At 41.8% G+C, this 17,073-nt stretch overlaps 1 protein-coding gene across 1 annotated transcript in view; it reads right to left on the bottom strand.

The window, feature by feature from the left end:
- Positions 1-5,542: 5,542 nt before the first annotated feature.
- LOC133538576 (uncharacterized) overlaps positions 5,543-17,073 on the bottom strand; it is a 33,796-nt gene continuing 22,265 nt past the window's right edge. Inside the window, exons 3-7 of the mRNA XM_061880229.1 lie at positions 13,945-14,025; positions 9,026-9,106; positions 8,764-8,948; positions 8,489-8,576; positions 5,543-5,961 (exon numbers count right to left, since the gene is read on the bottom strand). Of these exons, the coding sequence (XP_061736213.1) occupies positions 8,496-8,576; positions 8,764-8,948; positions 9,026-9,106; positions 13,945-14,025 (428 nt within the window). The 3' untranslated portion in view covers positions 5,543-5,961; positions 8,489-8,495. The remainder of the gene's footprint in view (positions 5,962-8,488; positions 8,577-8,763; positions 8,949-9,025; positions 9,107-13,944; positions 14,026-17,073) is intronic.

Here is a 17,073-nt window from a genome sequence, read left to right as displayed (position 1 = left end):
AGCTCCCGGGGAGGGGTCGTGCGGGTGGGAGGGGCTTGCCAAGGCCTCAGTAAGGAAAGCAGCTATTGGCTGTCCTTAAAGTCAGTGGTCCCCAACCTTTTTGTATCCGTGGACCGGTCAACACTTAATATTTTGTCCCGCGGCCCGGGGGAGAGAGGGGGGTGAACCTTTTTTTATTTATTTTATTTCTATTTTTTTCTTGTCGTGAAAAAGGGACGTTTTTGTCATGAAAAGGGGAGGTTTTTGTGGTTGGTGCACTAATTGTAAGCGTATATTGTGTTTTTTTATGTTGATTTAATTAAAAAAAGATAAAAAAATGTTGTTGTTTTTTTAATAAAAATGAATACAAAAATTATTCTGCGGCCCGGTACCAATGGGGACCACTGCTTAAAGTCACTATATTACATTAATTTTTTATTTCAATTTATTTATTCGCACAATATAAACCAGTGTTTTTCAACCACTGTGCCGCGGCCGTGAGATACAATCTGATGTGTCGTGGGAGATTATGTCGCTCAGGGGTGTCCAAACTTTTTCCACTTAGGGCCGCAGACTGAAAAATCAAAGCAAGCGGGGGCCATTTTGACATTAAAAAACAAAACAAAACCTAATACAATAGATCAGGGGTCGGGAACCTTTTTGGCTGAGAGAGGCAAGAAGCCAAATATTTTAAAATGTTTTTCCGTAGGAGCCATATAGTATTTTTTTAACACTGAACAAAAATAAACACATGCATTTTTAAGTAAGACAAACATTTCTAGAGTATAATAGGTCTTTTATTCTTTGTAATAACATTGTTATTCTGAAGCTAACTGTGGAGTGGGCGTGGCCTGCTGGCCTGCAGCTAAACAGGGTGTTGCCAGGACCGGCCTCGAAATCAGCGACAGGTGCGTAGATGGCCCACCTGGGCCTTTTTATCTAATCACCTGTCGCTCTGTTATAAGCAGCAGCCCGGAGCAGAGACAGGTTTGGGGCTAAGGCCAGAGTACGAGCGAGAACGAAAGAGAAAAAGACAATTGCCGGAAAGCAACTGAGAGACTTATTGAAAAATAAAAAAAGAATAAAACCCTGAAACAGGCTCTTACGCCGGTGCTTGGTGGTCTGAAGAACCCCAAGGAGGGCAAGCCCTAAACTAACCAAAAATAAATAAATCACTTCTTACCCTTAATGCAACTTCTTGAACAAGTGCAGATGAAAAAGAGATGGACGGATTCAAATGCATGAGCATGTTTTATATTTTGAACGTTAATTTTAACACTTTGATTACAAGTGGAATTATTCATTACTTATCGTGTTAAGCAGTGTTAGCTGAGATTTATCCGAGAGCCAGATGCAGTCATCAAAAGAGCCACATCTGGCTCTAGAGCCATAGGTTCCCTACCCCTGCAATAGATGTATAAAAAATATACATTTAGGCCTCCACTTAGGCTTGATCACAGGGAACCCAAAAGGTTTTGGTTAAAAAAAATATTAAAAATGTGTCATTATTCAGTATCATTTAGTTTTATTATTATTCAAGTTTTAAATCTCCAGATTAACATTAGGTCCATCTGTCAAAATAATGATTTTAAAGATTGAAGTTGTATGCTCTTTTTGTCAAAGAAAACCCTGTTTTTTGATGGAAAAAAAACACAAAATATGCAATATTTGAGATTATACAATAATTGGAGCCTTAAAAAAGTCAATAACTAATAACACCATTGATTTTAATTCATTATTATTTTTGGAGCAATGACACTTAAAAACAAATCACACTAAAATGATTGAGGATCCAAAAGGGTTCTACTCATTAAATTAATTATACATTTTTTTACTGTTTACTTTTAACACAATAATCTCGAGATCAACTTCAGATCTATCCGTCAATTATAAGTTTTATTGTTGTTTATGTTTTTTGTTTGTTCATTTTAGGCCCTTCTCTAAAAAAAACAGCTCAGTTTTTTATATGGCAAACACAAAATATGCAACATTTTCCCTCAAAAAGTATCTCAAAGTGGAAAATTTAACGTGACGTAATTGGAGCCTTGAATTGGTCAATAATTCATAATGTTATTGATTTTGATTCATTTTTTATTTTTTTTTAATAAGGAAACAGCCTGCATGGCAGCTTTGTGTTATTAGAGTAAACATTGCAACATGTTCTTGTTACATTTCACCTGTTTGCTCCTTTATATCACTTTTTATGTTTTAAAAATTTTTCAATCGTATTTTTAAAATGTGCCGTGGGGCTGTTAAAAAAATTACCTGCGGGCCGCACTTTGGACACCCCTGATGTAGCTTCACCTGTTTGAGTTAAAAATATTTTGGGGAAACCCATCCATCCATCCATTTCCTACCGCTTGTCCCTTTCGCGGTTGCGGTGGGTGCTGGAGCCTATCTCAGCTGCATACGGGCGGAAGGCGTTGTACACCCTGGAAAAGTCGCCACCTCATCACAGGCCCAACATAGGTAGACCAGTAATTATATGTAACATGGGTCAATAATGTTTTGTTAATAATGTATTTTATAATGTTGTATTATTGTTATAGTTACACAAAATATGTAAGTTACAGGGCTTCACGGTGGAAGTAGGGTTAGTGTGTCTGCCTTACAATACGAAGGTCCTGGGTTCGATCCTGTGCTCGGGATCTTTCTTTGTGGAGTTTGCATGTCCTCCCCGTGAATGCGTGGGTTCCATCCAGGTACTCCGGCTTCCTCCCACCTCCAAAGACATGCACCTGGGGATAGGCCCCTCCCACCTCCAAAGACATGCACCTGGGGATAGGCCCCTCCCACCTCCAAAGACATGCACCTGGGGGATAGGCCCCTCCCACCTCCAAAGACATGCACCTGGGGGTAGGCCCCTCCCACATCCAAAGAAATGCACCTGGGGATAGGTCCCTCCCACCTCCAAATACATGCACCTGGGGATAGGCCCCTCCCACCTCCAAATACATGCACCTGGGCATATGCCCCTCCCACCTCCAAAGACATGCACCTGGGGATAGGCCCCTCCCACCTCCAAAGACATGCACCTGGGCATAAGCCCCTCCCACCTCCAAAGACATACACCTGGGGATAGGACCCTCCCACCTCCAAAGACATGCACCTGGGGGTAGGCCCCTCCCACCTCCAAAGGCATGCACCGGGGGATAGGCCCCTCCCACCTCCAAAGACATGCACCTGGGGATAGGTCCCTCCCACCTCCAAAGACATACACCTGGGGATAGGCCCCTCCCACCTCCAAATACATGCACCTGGGGCTAGGCCCCGTCCCACATCCAAAGTCATGCACCTGGGGATAAGCTGATTGGCAACACTAAATGGTCCCTAGTGTGTGAATGTTGTCTGTCTATCTGTCTTGGCCCTCCGATGAGGTGGCGACTTGTCCAGGGTGTACAACGCCTTCCGCCCGATTGTAGCTGAGATAGGCACCAGCGCCCCCCGTGCCCCAAAGGGAATAAGTGGTAGAAAATAGATGGATGGATGAATGTAAGTTACATTTAAATACCTGAATATTGTTTGATGTTTTGTCAATGTGGAACTATTGTCTCGTTGTCCCTCCTACTGCAATAATCACTGTGACACCTGTCTTTTTACATACGTTGAACACGCCTTCTACTTCGCTTTTGTCTACGATAACGGGAGAGGTAGGCTCGACGATGGCAAAAAGTTATTGACGACAACTGTATTCTGTATCAGTAATGTGCATCTGAGCAGCAACCCATGGTGTCGGTTGTGTTCCATAAAATCCACACAACGCAGAGGAAAAGACCACCAGTTGCATACAATCGGCAAAAATGTGCCGTTGTTGAGTGTCAGTCCTGTCTAGAGCTCGGCAGAGTAACTATGTAATACCATACCACATCAGTAACTATGTAATACCATACCACATCAGTAACTATGTAATACCATACCACATCAGTAACTATGTAATACCATACCACATCAGTAACTATGTAATACCATACCACATCAGTAGGTGGCAGTCGGTAGCTAATTGCTTTGTAGATGTCGACCTGTCCGCAGCTACAAAAAGGTTGGGGACCACTGCTTTACATTATATACAGTATACAACACACTATATTGTATTAATTATACACTGTACATTATATACAGTATCATACACTAAATTGTATTATGAATTATACACTATACAATATATACAGTCTATAACACACTATATTGTATTAATTATACACTGTACATTATATAACACATTGTATTGTATTAACAATAATACACCATAAATTATATACAGTATCATACACTAAATTGTATTAAGAATTATACACTATACATCAGTGGTCCCCAACCACCGGGCCGCAGAATAATTTTTTATAAATTTTTATTAAAAAAAAAATATATATATATATATAATTTTTTTTTTTTAATAAAAATTAATAAAAAAATCTTCTGCGGTATATAATGTATAGTGTATAATTCTTAATACAATTTAGTGTATGATACTGTATATAATGTATAGCAGTGGTCCCCAACCTTTTTGTATATATATATATATATATATTTATTTATTTTTTATTAAATCAACATTTTTCATGACAAATAAAAAAATAAAATAAAATAAAAAAGGACCCCCATACCCGTTGACCAGTCCGCGGATACAAAAAGGTTGGGGACCACTGCTATACATTATATACAGTATATAACATACACTATATTGTATTAATTATACACTGTACATTATATACAGTATATAACATACACTATATTGTATTAATTATACACTATACATTATATACAGTATATAACATACACTATATTGTATTAATTATACACTGTACATTATATACAGTATCATACACTAAATTGTATTAAGAATTATACACTGTACATTATATACAGTATACAACACAGTATATTGTATTAATTATACACTGTACATTATATACAGTATATAACACACTATATTTTATTAATTATACACTGTACATTATATACAGTATACAACACAGTATATTGTATTAATTATACACTGTACATTATATACAGTACATAACACACTGTATTGTATTAACAATAATACACCATAAATTATATACAGAATCATACACTAAATTGTATTAAGAATTATACACTATGCATTATATACAGTATATAACACAGTATATTGTATTAATTATACACTGTACATTATATACAGTACATAACACACTGTATTGTATTAACAATAATACACCATAAATTATATACAGTATCATACACTAAATTGTATTAAGAATTATACACTATACATTATATACAGTATATAACATACACTATATTGTATTAAGAATTATGCACTATACAATGTAAGCTTGTTACATTAAAATTGACTTTGTAGTGTAATAGTTAAGACAGTTTAGGACATGTTCTTCAACTTTTGCTTTCTTTTCTTTTGAATGTGTTGTGAAACTGTTGTCAGCAGTTTATATGACTGCACGTTCCACGCACACATTTTATCATACAAAATGTAAACAAAACACACCTTCAAATGGTAAAGTGCCTTATTACTTGACTTTGTGTGTACACGTAACAGTAATGTAAAACACAAAAACCTCACATTCAACTCGGCCTGGTTGTTTTTTTCACTGCCTGACCACAGGTGGCGCTGTTGGGTCAGGTGTGAAAATAGAAGGGGGATAGAGAGGCAGTTATTTCCTACAAAAATGTAGTGAGTCAGTTTTCTAATTAAGCAGGACGAGTCCAGCGTAGAACAGCACATTCTTTGCTGACACACACACACACACACACACACACACACACACACACACACACACACACACACACACACACACACACACACACGTACAGTTGTTGTGCAAGTACAAGAGGTTTGCAAAAAATGTATACACTTATGAATTGCGATCCATCATTTTCTAAAACTGATTAAAAGACTATTTAATTTTTTAAAATGTATTATCCATCCATTTTCTACCACTTGTCCCGTTCGGGGTCCAGGGGGTGCTGGACAGATCTCAGCTGCATCAAGAAAAAAAACAACAGTTTTTAAAGAGATTTTTAGTCATTCTCCATGCAACCAGAATGAGTTGTTTTTAACCTGTTTTGAAAAAGTTTCTTTATAATTATCATACCAAATAATATTGTGGAAATTCGTTTTGAATCAAAAATCGATTCTGAATTAAATCGTCACCCCAAGAATCGGAATGGGATTGAACCGTCATGTTCCCAAAGATTCACACCCTTAGCAAGTATAATTAAAAAATGAGTAAATGAATAAAAAAGGCTGCTAAATAAATCAGAAATAAATCACCAGTTACTTAGTACTATCCATCCATCCATCCATCCATCTTTTTCTGCTTATCCGAGGTCGAGTCGCGTGGGCAGCAGCCTAAGCAGAGAAGCCCAGACTCTCCTCTCTGAGATAGCAGTAACCTCTTAGCGATGATAAAATGGTTCAAGTATTAAAAAAATATATATATTCTTAAGAGTGTAAAAATCCACTCCATTCCATTTTAAATATTTTTTTCCTATTTGCTTTTATATTTGCCTCTAAACCTTTCAAAATAAGCCTAAATCTTTAGGTACATAAACTGTAGTCTAATGGGGCTTAGACCAGTGTTTTTCAACCACTGTGCCACGGCACACTAGTGTACCGTGAGATATTATGTCACTTCACCTATTTGGGTTAAAAATATATTTTGCAAACCAGTAATTAATCCGCAAATGTGCCAAGTGTCTGTGCTGTCTAGAGCTCGGTAGAGTAATACTCTTTAGGTGGCAGCAGGTAGCTATTTGCTTTGTAGATGTCGGGAATGTGGTTTGTCGTGATCACAATATGCAGACGACAGCGGGAGGTAATGTGCAGGTAAAAAGGTGTCTAATGCTTAAACCAAAAATAAACAAAAGGCAAGTGCCGCTAAGAAAAGGCATTGAAGCTTAGGGAAGGCTATGCAAAACGAAGCTAAAACTGAACTGGCTGCAAAGTAAACAAAAACAGAATGCTGGACGACAGCAAAGACTAACAGCATGTGAAGCATCAGATGGCGTCCACAAAGTACAATTGTACTTGACATGACAATTAACAACAAAATAGGAGCGCAAGACAAGAAGTAAAAGACACAGGAAAACAGTCCAAATAAGTCAGGGCGTGATGTGACAGGTGGTGACAGTACACCTACTAAGCTAAAACTGAACTGGCTGCAAAGTAAACAAAAACAAAACGCTGGACGACAGCAAAGACTTACAGCGTGGGGAGCAGCAGATGGCATCCACAAAGTACATTTGTACATGATATGACAATTAACATCAAAATAGGAGCGCAAGACAAGAAATAAAACACAGGAAAACAGCAAAAAAGTCCAAATAAGTCAGGGCATCATGTGACAGGTGGTGACAGTACACCTTACTTTGAGACAAGAGCTATAGTGATGCATGCTTAGTTATGGTTTGAATTCATATCCAACAATTGCGAGAACGACTTTTTACTGTCAATATCGGCTGCTGAGTTTCATTTTTTTAATGTTTCCTACTGGTGGTGTGCCTCGAGATTTTTTTTTATGAAAAAAAAAGTGCATTGGCTCAGAAAAGGTTGGAAAACACTGGCTTAGACCATCGCCTGAAACCTGGAAGTGCCTCGAGGTCACGTGATTGCAACCCACCTATAACAATTTTGTGTCCTGATTTAATTTTTGTACCACTGTTAGTGTGTTGGTGTTCATAAATCTATTTGTGCTCACTTGACATTTCACACAATATTAACCAGAATGTTTTTGTGGAGAGGCGGAGATGACGGTCCAACAGAGAGGCAGGGCAAGATGGCGGCGAGGAGGCGGGGATGGCGAGCGAGCGGTGAGGCGGGGCGTGCCGGGAGTGATGCCACAAACGAGATCAGGTGCGTGGATCGTGCACCTGGATACAATTAATGAATCCTCTCGCACTGTTAAAAAGAGTGGCAGCCGTGAATGTCGAGGAGAGAGGTGGAGTAACGAGGAAAGAACAAAAGGGAGAGACGAGGGAACAAACAACAGCGCATGCAACGAGGAAGAGGTCGAGAGGCAGACAGAAACGACGTGGACGGCTGAAAAGCTACACGGAGGAGCGAGCGGTGAGAGCGCGGACGGCTGAAAAGCAACCCGCAAAAGACTTGTCTTATTTGGATAAATAAACAAGTCTACACCTACGAGCAAATGTCTGTGCTTGGTGGTCCATGGAGCCCGCAAGACGGCACGAGTCTGTCACATTTGGCACCCAACCTGGCTGGACCACCGGAGGCGTGGGAGGACGATCCCCTGTGGGCTCTCGTTGGCGCGCTGGCCGGCCTCGCAGCAAGCAGTCGACAACAATGCCGGCCCCTGCAGGTATTGGCGGACCAGACGGGGGGGACGGGGGACGGCGGCGAATGACCCCCCGAAGGTGATGAAGATGACGACGAAGAGGGGAACAAAGAAGTTGAAGTTCAAGAAACAGATAAAGAAGAAGAACACAAAGATACAGAATAAGAAGAACACAAAGACACAGAAGAAGAAGACAAAGACACAGAGCTCACCGCTCGCTCACCATCCCCGCCTCCTCGCCGCCATCATCCAGTGTGCCCTGCCTCTCTGTTGGACCGTCGGCTCCGCCTCTCCACAGTTCTTTATGTGAAAGAAGTACAGTATCACAGTTAATACAGGAACATCAAGGCAAAGAAACATATATTAACCTAACTCGACACTTTTTTTTGTCCATTTTCTAAACAGGAAGGTGCAAATGAAATTATACATGCAAAATGCTACATATGTTGTCGGGTGGAAGGTTATGAAATTCCTGGAGGTTCAGTACTCTGTCGTCATTGCTCTGACTGATGACAAGTTTCTCCCTCAGTGAGCAAACACGGTGGAGGACAGAAACCATGGCCGCTGCTTCTGCCTCCATCCTCTCCAGGGACTCCTGCTTTTCAGTCCTTGTCCCGTCTTCTGCCTCCATCAAAGACAGAGAAAGGTCTTCTTTAGCATGCTCTGTTTTTGCTGAGTCCAAGAAGAGGTTGTTGAAGTTACACAGCAAGGTATTTCCTGTTACACCCATGACATCGTCATACACTCACACTTGAGGTCTGGACTGCTTGTGGATGGCGAGCTTATAGAAACGGCGAAAGGATGTTCCATCTCTCCATCACCAGCGCTTTCTGATGCAAAATAGAAAAAACAATATTGAAACAGAATATTAATGAGCTCTGTAAAGCACAATATTATGTTTGTTTCCGTTTTCTTTTCTGTCTGGCTCTTAACAGAGGCGGTCACCTTTCCCTCCCTCTTGTCTTGTGTTGTCTTAAACTTAAGATTCTCTCCTTTGCACGGTTTCCCAAAATTATACAAACCCCGTTTCCATATGAGTTAGGAAATTTTGTTACATGTAAATATAAATGGAATACAATAATTTGATATTCAGTTGAATATGCAAAAACAACATATTTGATGTTCAAACTCAAACATTTTTTTTTTTTTTGCAAATAATCATTAACTTTGGAATTTGATGTCAGCAACACATGACAAAGAAGTTGGGAAAGGTGGCAATAAATACTGATAAAGTTGAGAAATGCTCATCAAACACTTATTTGGAACATCCCACAGGTGTGCAGGCTAATTGGGAACAGGTGGGTGCCATGATTGGCTATAAAAGCAGCTTCCCAAAAAATGCTCAGTCTTTCACAAGAAAGGATGGGGCGAGGTACACCCCTTTGTCCACAACTGTGTGAGCAAATAGTCAAACAGTTTAAGAACAACATTTCTCAAAGTGCAATTGAAAGAAATGTAGGGATTTCAACATCTACGCTCCATAATATCATCAAAAGGTTCAGAGAATCTGGAGAAATCACATTGAATGACCATGACCTTCGATCCCTCAGACGCCATTGTATAAAAAAGCGACATCAGTGTGTAAAAGACATCACCACATGGGCTCAGGAACACTTCAGAAAACCACTGTCACTTAATACAGTTGGTCGCTACATCTGTAAGTGCAAGTTAAAGCTCTACTATGCAAAGCGAAAGCCATTTATCAACAACATCCAGAAGCGCCGCCGGCTTCTCAGAGCCCGAGATCATCTAAGATGGACTGATGCGAAGTGGAAAAGTGTTCTGTGGTCTGACGAGTCCACATTTCCAATTTTTGGGGGAAATATTCGACATCGTGTCATCCGGACCAAATGGGAAGCGAACCATCCAGACTGTTATCGACGCAAAGTTCAAAAGCCAGCATCTGTGATGCTATGGGGGTACATTAGTGCCCAAGGCATGGGTAACTTACACATCTGTGAAGGCACCATTAATGCTGAAAGGTACAAACAGGTTTTGGAACAACATATGTTGTCATCTAAGCGCTGTCTTTTACATGGACGCCCCTGCTTATTTCAGCAAGACAATGCCAAACCACATTCAGCACGTGTTACAACAGCGTGGCTTTGTAAAAAAAGAGTGCGGGTACTTTCCTGGCCCGCCTGCAGTCCAGACCTGTCTCCCATGGAAAATGTGTGACGCATTATGAAGCGTAAAATACGACAGCGAAGACCCCGGACTGTTGAAGGACTGAAGCTCTACATAAAACAAGAATGGGAAAGAATTCCACTTTCAAAGCTTCAACAATTAGTTTCCTCAGTTCCCAAACATTTATTGAGTGTTGTTAAAAGAAAAGGTGATGTAACACAGTGGTGAACATGCCCTTTCCCAACTACTTTGGCACATGTTGCAGCCATGAAATTCCAAGTTAATTATTATTTGCAAAAAAAAAAATAAAGTTTATGAGTTTGAACATTAAATATGTTGTCTTTGTAGTGCATTCAACTGAATATGGGTTGAAAATGATTTGCAAATCATTGTATTCTGTTTATATTTACATCTAACACAATTTCCCAACTCATATGGAAAAGGGGTTTGTAAAAAATAATATTGAAACAGAATATTAATGAGCTCTGTAAAGTACAATATAATGTTTGTTTCCGGGGTTTTTTCTGTCAGGCGGTTACATTTCTCTTCTTCTTGTCTTGTGTTGTCTTAAACTGAAGATTCTCTCCTTTGCACGGTTTCCCAAAATTATAACACGGAATTGATCAACTGGACTCTCGACTCAATTGACAAGATCTCTGGTTCTTTGGGAACTTGCCTGTCTTGACCGGACATTTGCTGCAGGATACATGAGGGACTCTTGGGAGAAGTGGCGAGTCCTGTGCCTGGCAGTTCTTCCCGCCGAGGACGTGAAAGATATCTAATCTATGTGTAACCGTGATAACAGGGCATCCGCTGACTGGATTCAGCTTAGCTCTGGGTTATCGGCAAATTCGGAAGACGATGGCAGCCGTTCAAGGAGCCCAAAGGCTGCTGTACGCAATGGATGGAAAAAGCAGAGCTGCGGGCACTCAGACTTTACGGAGTTCGGAATTGAATTGCGAATTGGATAACATCTCAGAGAAGCTTACCGTTCGACAAGGTGAAATTATCAGAATGGAGGATCGGATCAGACAACCATTGGGATGTGTTTGCTCGCCCGAAACCAATGACAATCCTTATCTACAGTTGGACTCCCTCTGTAAACATCCCAGTGAGACCAGTGTAGTGTAAGACGCCTTGATCGCTCCCCCCTTCTTCAAGAACACCCGAGATGTTGAACTCTGATTCGTGAACGCCGAGCGGAGCCACCTCTCCCATGAAGTCTGCCATGATTAGTAGTGTTGTTGTTGTAGAAGGAAATTGTGAACTTTGTGATGCATGTGTGAAATTAATTCATTGCCGTAAAATGAGCATAATATGTGAATATTTAGTTTTAATATGAATGTTACAACATTACTGTGACGTTTCCCTCTCGTGGGTCCTCCTGACCATAACAGACCCCCTCGTGAGCACGGTAATCTGGTGTAACAATGTCTTTATTTCAGTCTTTGTGGCTTTTTCCTTCGGCAATGTCCATCAACTGTGTCCGCTCACAAGCAACTCCAACAACGTGTCTCGGTCCGGCTGCTACTAATAAAAGCGGCAGGTGATTATATATCCATCCCCAGGTTGGTAATCCACTCACCTGCTGCTGGTTTGAGGCCGGTCCTTACACACCCCGCTCCGCGGCAGGCCCGCAGACCACGCCCCCCTCCACAATTACATATGTGTTTTTAAAACAATGATGGAGGCTTTTGGATACTTTTTAACAGCACTAGGCTGAATAGAGTGACTATCGTTAGCTTCATTGTTAGCTGACTTTTGCTAGTGGTTATTTACGAGTTAGAATGCATAAAAAAGAAAAAAACAGATGTTCTTGTCTCACATAAGGACTGTGAATGAATTGAAAAAAAAAGTGCAGTTCCTCTTTGAGCCTTCAATACCTGTACCGTATGAAAAGTGTAAAAGTTGCATGGGGACCCGACCCCTAAGTACAATATACAACAATGTAGTTACAAAACACAACAGCTACACAATATCACGTCTTTGTGCTCTCTGCATCGCTCCAACAGGCAAGAGTGAATAGTCTTCTGTTTGTACAAGATTTGCTACAAACATGTCTATTGTGGTATCAGAATGTTACCCTGTGTCTGATGAAAAACTAAAAAATGTACACATTTTGTACCTTAAACATTACATTTTTTTTTGATACTCTAAAACAGGGGTCACCAACCTTTTTGAAACCAAGAGCTACTTCTTGGGTACTGATTAATGTGAAGGGCTACCAGGTTGATACACACTTCAATAAATTGCCAAAAATAGCCAATTTGCTCAATTTACCTTTAATAAATAAATCTATATACTGTATATAAAAAAATGGGTATTTCTGTCTGTCATTCCGCCGTACATTTTTTTTCCTTTTACGGAAGGTTTTTTGTAAAGAATAAATGATGAAAAAAACCCACTTAATTGAACGGTTTAAGAGGAGAAAAACACAAAAAAAAGTAAAATTAAATTTTGAAACATAGTTTATCTTGAATTTCGACTCTTTAAAATTCAAAATTCAACAGAAAAAAGAGAAAAACCAGCTAATTTGAATCTTTTTGAAAAGATTAAAAAAACAATTTATGAAACCTCATTAGTAATTTTTTCTGATTAAGATTAATTTTAGAATTTTGATGACATGTTTTAAATAGTTTAAAATCCAATCTGCACTTTGTTAGAATATATAACAAATTGGACCAAGCTATATTTCTAACAAAGACAACTTATTTCTTCTGGATTTTCCAAAACAGAATTTTTAAAAGAAATTCAAAAGACTTTGAAATAAGATTTAAATTTGATTCTACAGTTGCCAGAATAATTTTTTTGAATTTTAATCATAATAAGTTCGAATAAATATTTCACAAATATTCTTCGTCGAAAAAACAGAAGCTAAAATGAAGAATTAAATTAAAATGTGTTTATTATTCTTTACAATTTAAAAAAATTTTTTTACTTGAACATTGATTTAAATTGACAGGAAAGAAGAGGAAGGAATTTAAAAGGTAAAAAAGTTTATGGCTTTAAAAATCCTAAAATCATTTTTAAGGTTGTATTTTTTCTCTAAAATTGTCTTTCTGAAAGTTATAAGAAGCAAAGTATAAAAAAATATATATATATATTTTAACAAGTGACGACCAAGTCTTTAAAATATTTGTTTGGATTTTCAAATTCTATTTGAGTTTTGTCTCTCTTAGAATTAAAAATGTCAGACCAGCTTGCTAGTAAATAAATACAATTTAAAAAATAAAGGCAGCTCACTGGTAAGTGCTGCTATTTGAGCTATTTTTAGAACAGGCCAGCGGGCGACTCATCTGGTCCTTACGGGCGACCTGGTGCCCGCGGTCACTGCGTTGGTGACCCCTGCTCTAAAAGGAGAAAAAAAATGGCAATATGTCCTCTTTATTGGATAATGTTTTTTCTCAAGTATTATCACTGGGAAAATAATTGAATTGCAGGGTTTCTTTTTGCAGACATTTTGAATTGAGGGGGGGGGAAAAAAAAAAATCTTCTTTTTCTCCAGGGAAGAGACGATGCAAAGTTACAATTAGACACTTACCATTGTCCTCACTGATCATCCCAGCCAGGGTGAAGAGGCCAAAAACCACCAGGGAGAACACCACGGTCAGAGCCTCCAGCCCTGCAAAGAGAGAGACCATCACTGTCTGGGGGGAACAAGGACCTGTATTTGGCTTCCTGGCACAGGTCAGCAAGCCCTTGACTGTTTCTCACTTGAAAGAGGAGTAAAGGGCAGACTTACACCTCTCATGTTCAAGCCATATCACGTTAGCCCAAATTATTCATGGCTTTTGTGCCTTCTCGTGCGACACCTGTGCTGAGCAATACATGAGCTGAACTACATCCATAGAAGTGAACACACTGGTCATTGTTGGTGAATACAGCCTCAAAAGCCAGCAGGAGCATCAATACGCTAATCCAGGGGTGGCCGTTACGTGGATGGCGAGCTAGCGGTGGATGGAGGAGGGTGTGTCCGTCCATCGCCGGCCGGGCATTAAAAAAAAAATATCCTATGACGTCACTTGATTGACATTCACGGCCCCCAAGGATCTTGTGATCCTGCTGCCAGATCATTAAGAAAAAATGACCGACAGGAAGGCGAGACACACTTATTTCAACTCTACCTCCCGTCAAAACTCTAAAGACCGACTGCACACTTCCTGTTTTCACAATAAAAGTGGTGCTCCATCCTGCCTGCGCTAACAAAATAAGAGTCTCAGAAAGATAGAGTTTTTACAGCATGTTACTGTAAATGTCAGGGTGTTCCCCGCCTTCCGCCCCAATGCACCTGAGATAGGCTCTAGCACCCCCCGCCACACCAAAAGGGACAAGCGGTAGAAAATGGATGGATGGATTGGTGAGTGTGAATGTTGTCTGTCTATCTATGTTGGCCCTGTGATGAGGTGGGGACTTGTCCAGGGTGTACCTCGCCTTCCGCCCCAATGCACCTGAGATAGGCTCTAGCACCTCCCGCGACCCCAAAAGAGACAAGCGGTAGGAAATGGATGGATGGATTGGTGAGTGTGAATGTTGTCTGTCTATCTGTGTTGGCCCTGTGATGAGGTAGCGACTTGTCCTGGGAGTACCTCGCCTTCCGCCCGAATGCACCTGAGATAGGCTCTAGCACCCCCCGCCACACCAAAAGGGACAAGCGGTAGAAAATGGATGGATTGGTGAGTGTGAATGTTGTCTGTCTATCTATGTTGGCCCTGTGATGAGGTGGGGACTTGTCCAGGGTGTACCTCGCCTTCCGCCCGAATGCACCTGAGATAGGCTCTAGCACCTCCCGCGACCCCAAAAGGGACAAGCAGTAGAAAATGGATGGATGGATTGGTGAGTGTGAATGTTGTCTGTCTATCTGTGTTGGCCCTGTGATGAGGTGGCGACTTGTCCTGGGTGTACCTCGCCTTCCGCCCGAATGCACCTGAGATAGGCTCTAGCACCCCCCGCCACCCCAAAAGGGACAAGCGGTAGAAAATGGATGGATGGATTGGTGAGTGTGAATGTTGTCTGTCTCTGTGTTGGCCCTGTGATGAGGTGGCGACTTGTCCTGGGTGTACCTCGCCTTTCCCCCGAATGCACCTGAGATAGGCTTTAGCACCATCCGCGACCCCAAAAGGGACAAGCGGTAGGAAATGGATGGATGGATTGGTGAGTGTGAATGTTGTCTGTCTATCTGTGTTGGCCCTGTGATGAGGTGGCGACTTGTCCTGGGAGTACCTCGCCTTCCGCCCGAATGCACCTGAGATAGGCTTTAGCACCTCCCGCGACCCCAAAAGAGACAAGCGGTAGGAAATGGATGGATGGATTGGTGAGTGTGAATGTTGTCTGTCTATCTGTGTTGGCCCTGTGATGAGGTGGCGACTTGTCCTGGGTGTACCTCGCCTTCCGCCGGAATGCACCTGAGATAGGCTCTAGCACCTCCCGCAGCCCCAAAAGGGACAAGCGGTAGGAAATGGATGGATGGATTGATGAGTTTGAATGTTGTCTGTCTCTGTGTTGGCCCTGTGATGAGGTAGCGACTTGTCCTGGGTGTACCTCGCCTTCCGCCCGAATGCACCTGAGATAGGCTCTAGCACCCCCCGCCACCCCAAAAGGGACAAGCGGTAGAAAATGGATGGATGGATTGGTGAGTGTGAATGTTGTCTATCTGTGTTGGCCCTGTGATGAGGTGGGGACTTGTCCAGGGTGTACCCCGCCTTCCGCCCGAATGCACCTGAGATAGGCTCTAGCACCCCCCGCCACCCCAAAAGGGACAAGCAGTAGAAAATGGATGGATGGATTGGTGAGTGTGAATGTTGTCTGTCTATCTATGTTGGCCCTGTGATGAAGTGGCGACTTGTCCTGGGAGTACCCCGCCTTCCGCCCGAATGCACCTGAGATAGGCTCTAGCACCCCCCGCCACCCCAAAAGAGACAAGCGGTAGAAAATGGATGGATGGATTGGTGAGTGTGAATGTTGTCTGTCTATCTGTGTTGGCCCTGTGATGAGGTGGGGACTTGTCCTGGGTGTACCTCGCCTCCCGCCCGAATGCACCTGAGATAGGGTCTAGCACCTCCCGCGACCCCAAAAGAGACAAGCGGTAGAAAATGGATGGATGGATTGGTGAGTGTGAATGTTGTCTGTCTATCTGTGTTGGCCCTGTAATGAGGTGGCGACTTGTCCTGGGAGTACCTCGCCTTCCGCCCGAATGCACCTGAGATAGGCTCTAGCACCCCCCGCCACCCCAAAAGGGACAAGCGGTAGAAAATGGATGGATGGATTGGTGAGTGTGAATGTTGTCTGTCTATCTGTGTTGGCCCTGTGATGAGGTGGCGACTTGTCCTGGGTGTACCTCGCCTTCCGCCCGAATGCACCTGAGATAGGCTCTAGCACCCCCCGCGACCCCAAAAGGGACAAGCGGTAGAAAATGGATGGATGGATTGGTGAGTGTGAATGTTGTCTGTCTATCTATGTTGGCCCTGTGATGAGGTGGCAACTTGTCCTGGGAGTACCTCGCCTTCCGCCCGAATGCACCTGAGATAGGCTCTAGCACCTCCCCCTACCCCAAAAGGGACAAGCGGTAGGAAATGGATGGATGGATTGGTGAGTGTGAATGTTGTCTGTCTATCTGTGTTGGCCCTGTAATGAGGTGGCGACTTGTCCTGGGAGTACCTCGCCTTCCGCCCGA

The sequence above is a fragment of the Nerophis ophidion genome, linkage group LG20, assembly GCF_033978795.1.
Source record: "Nerophis ophidion isolate RoL-2023_Sa linkage group LG20, RoL_Noph_v1.0, whole genome shotgun sequence".
In the NCBI taxonomy this organism is placed as follows: domain Eukaryota; kingdom Metazoa; phylum Chordata; class Actinopteri; order Syngnathiformes; family Syngnathidae; genus Nerophis; species Nerophis ophidion.
The sequence above is the reverse complement of the archived record's forward strand: the minus strand, read 5'-3'. Positions and strand labels throughout refer to the sequence as shown.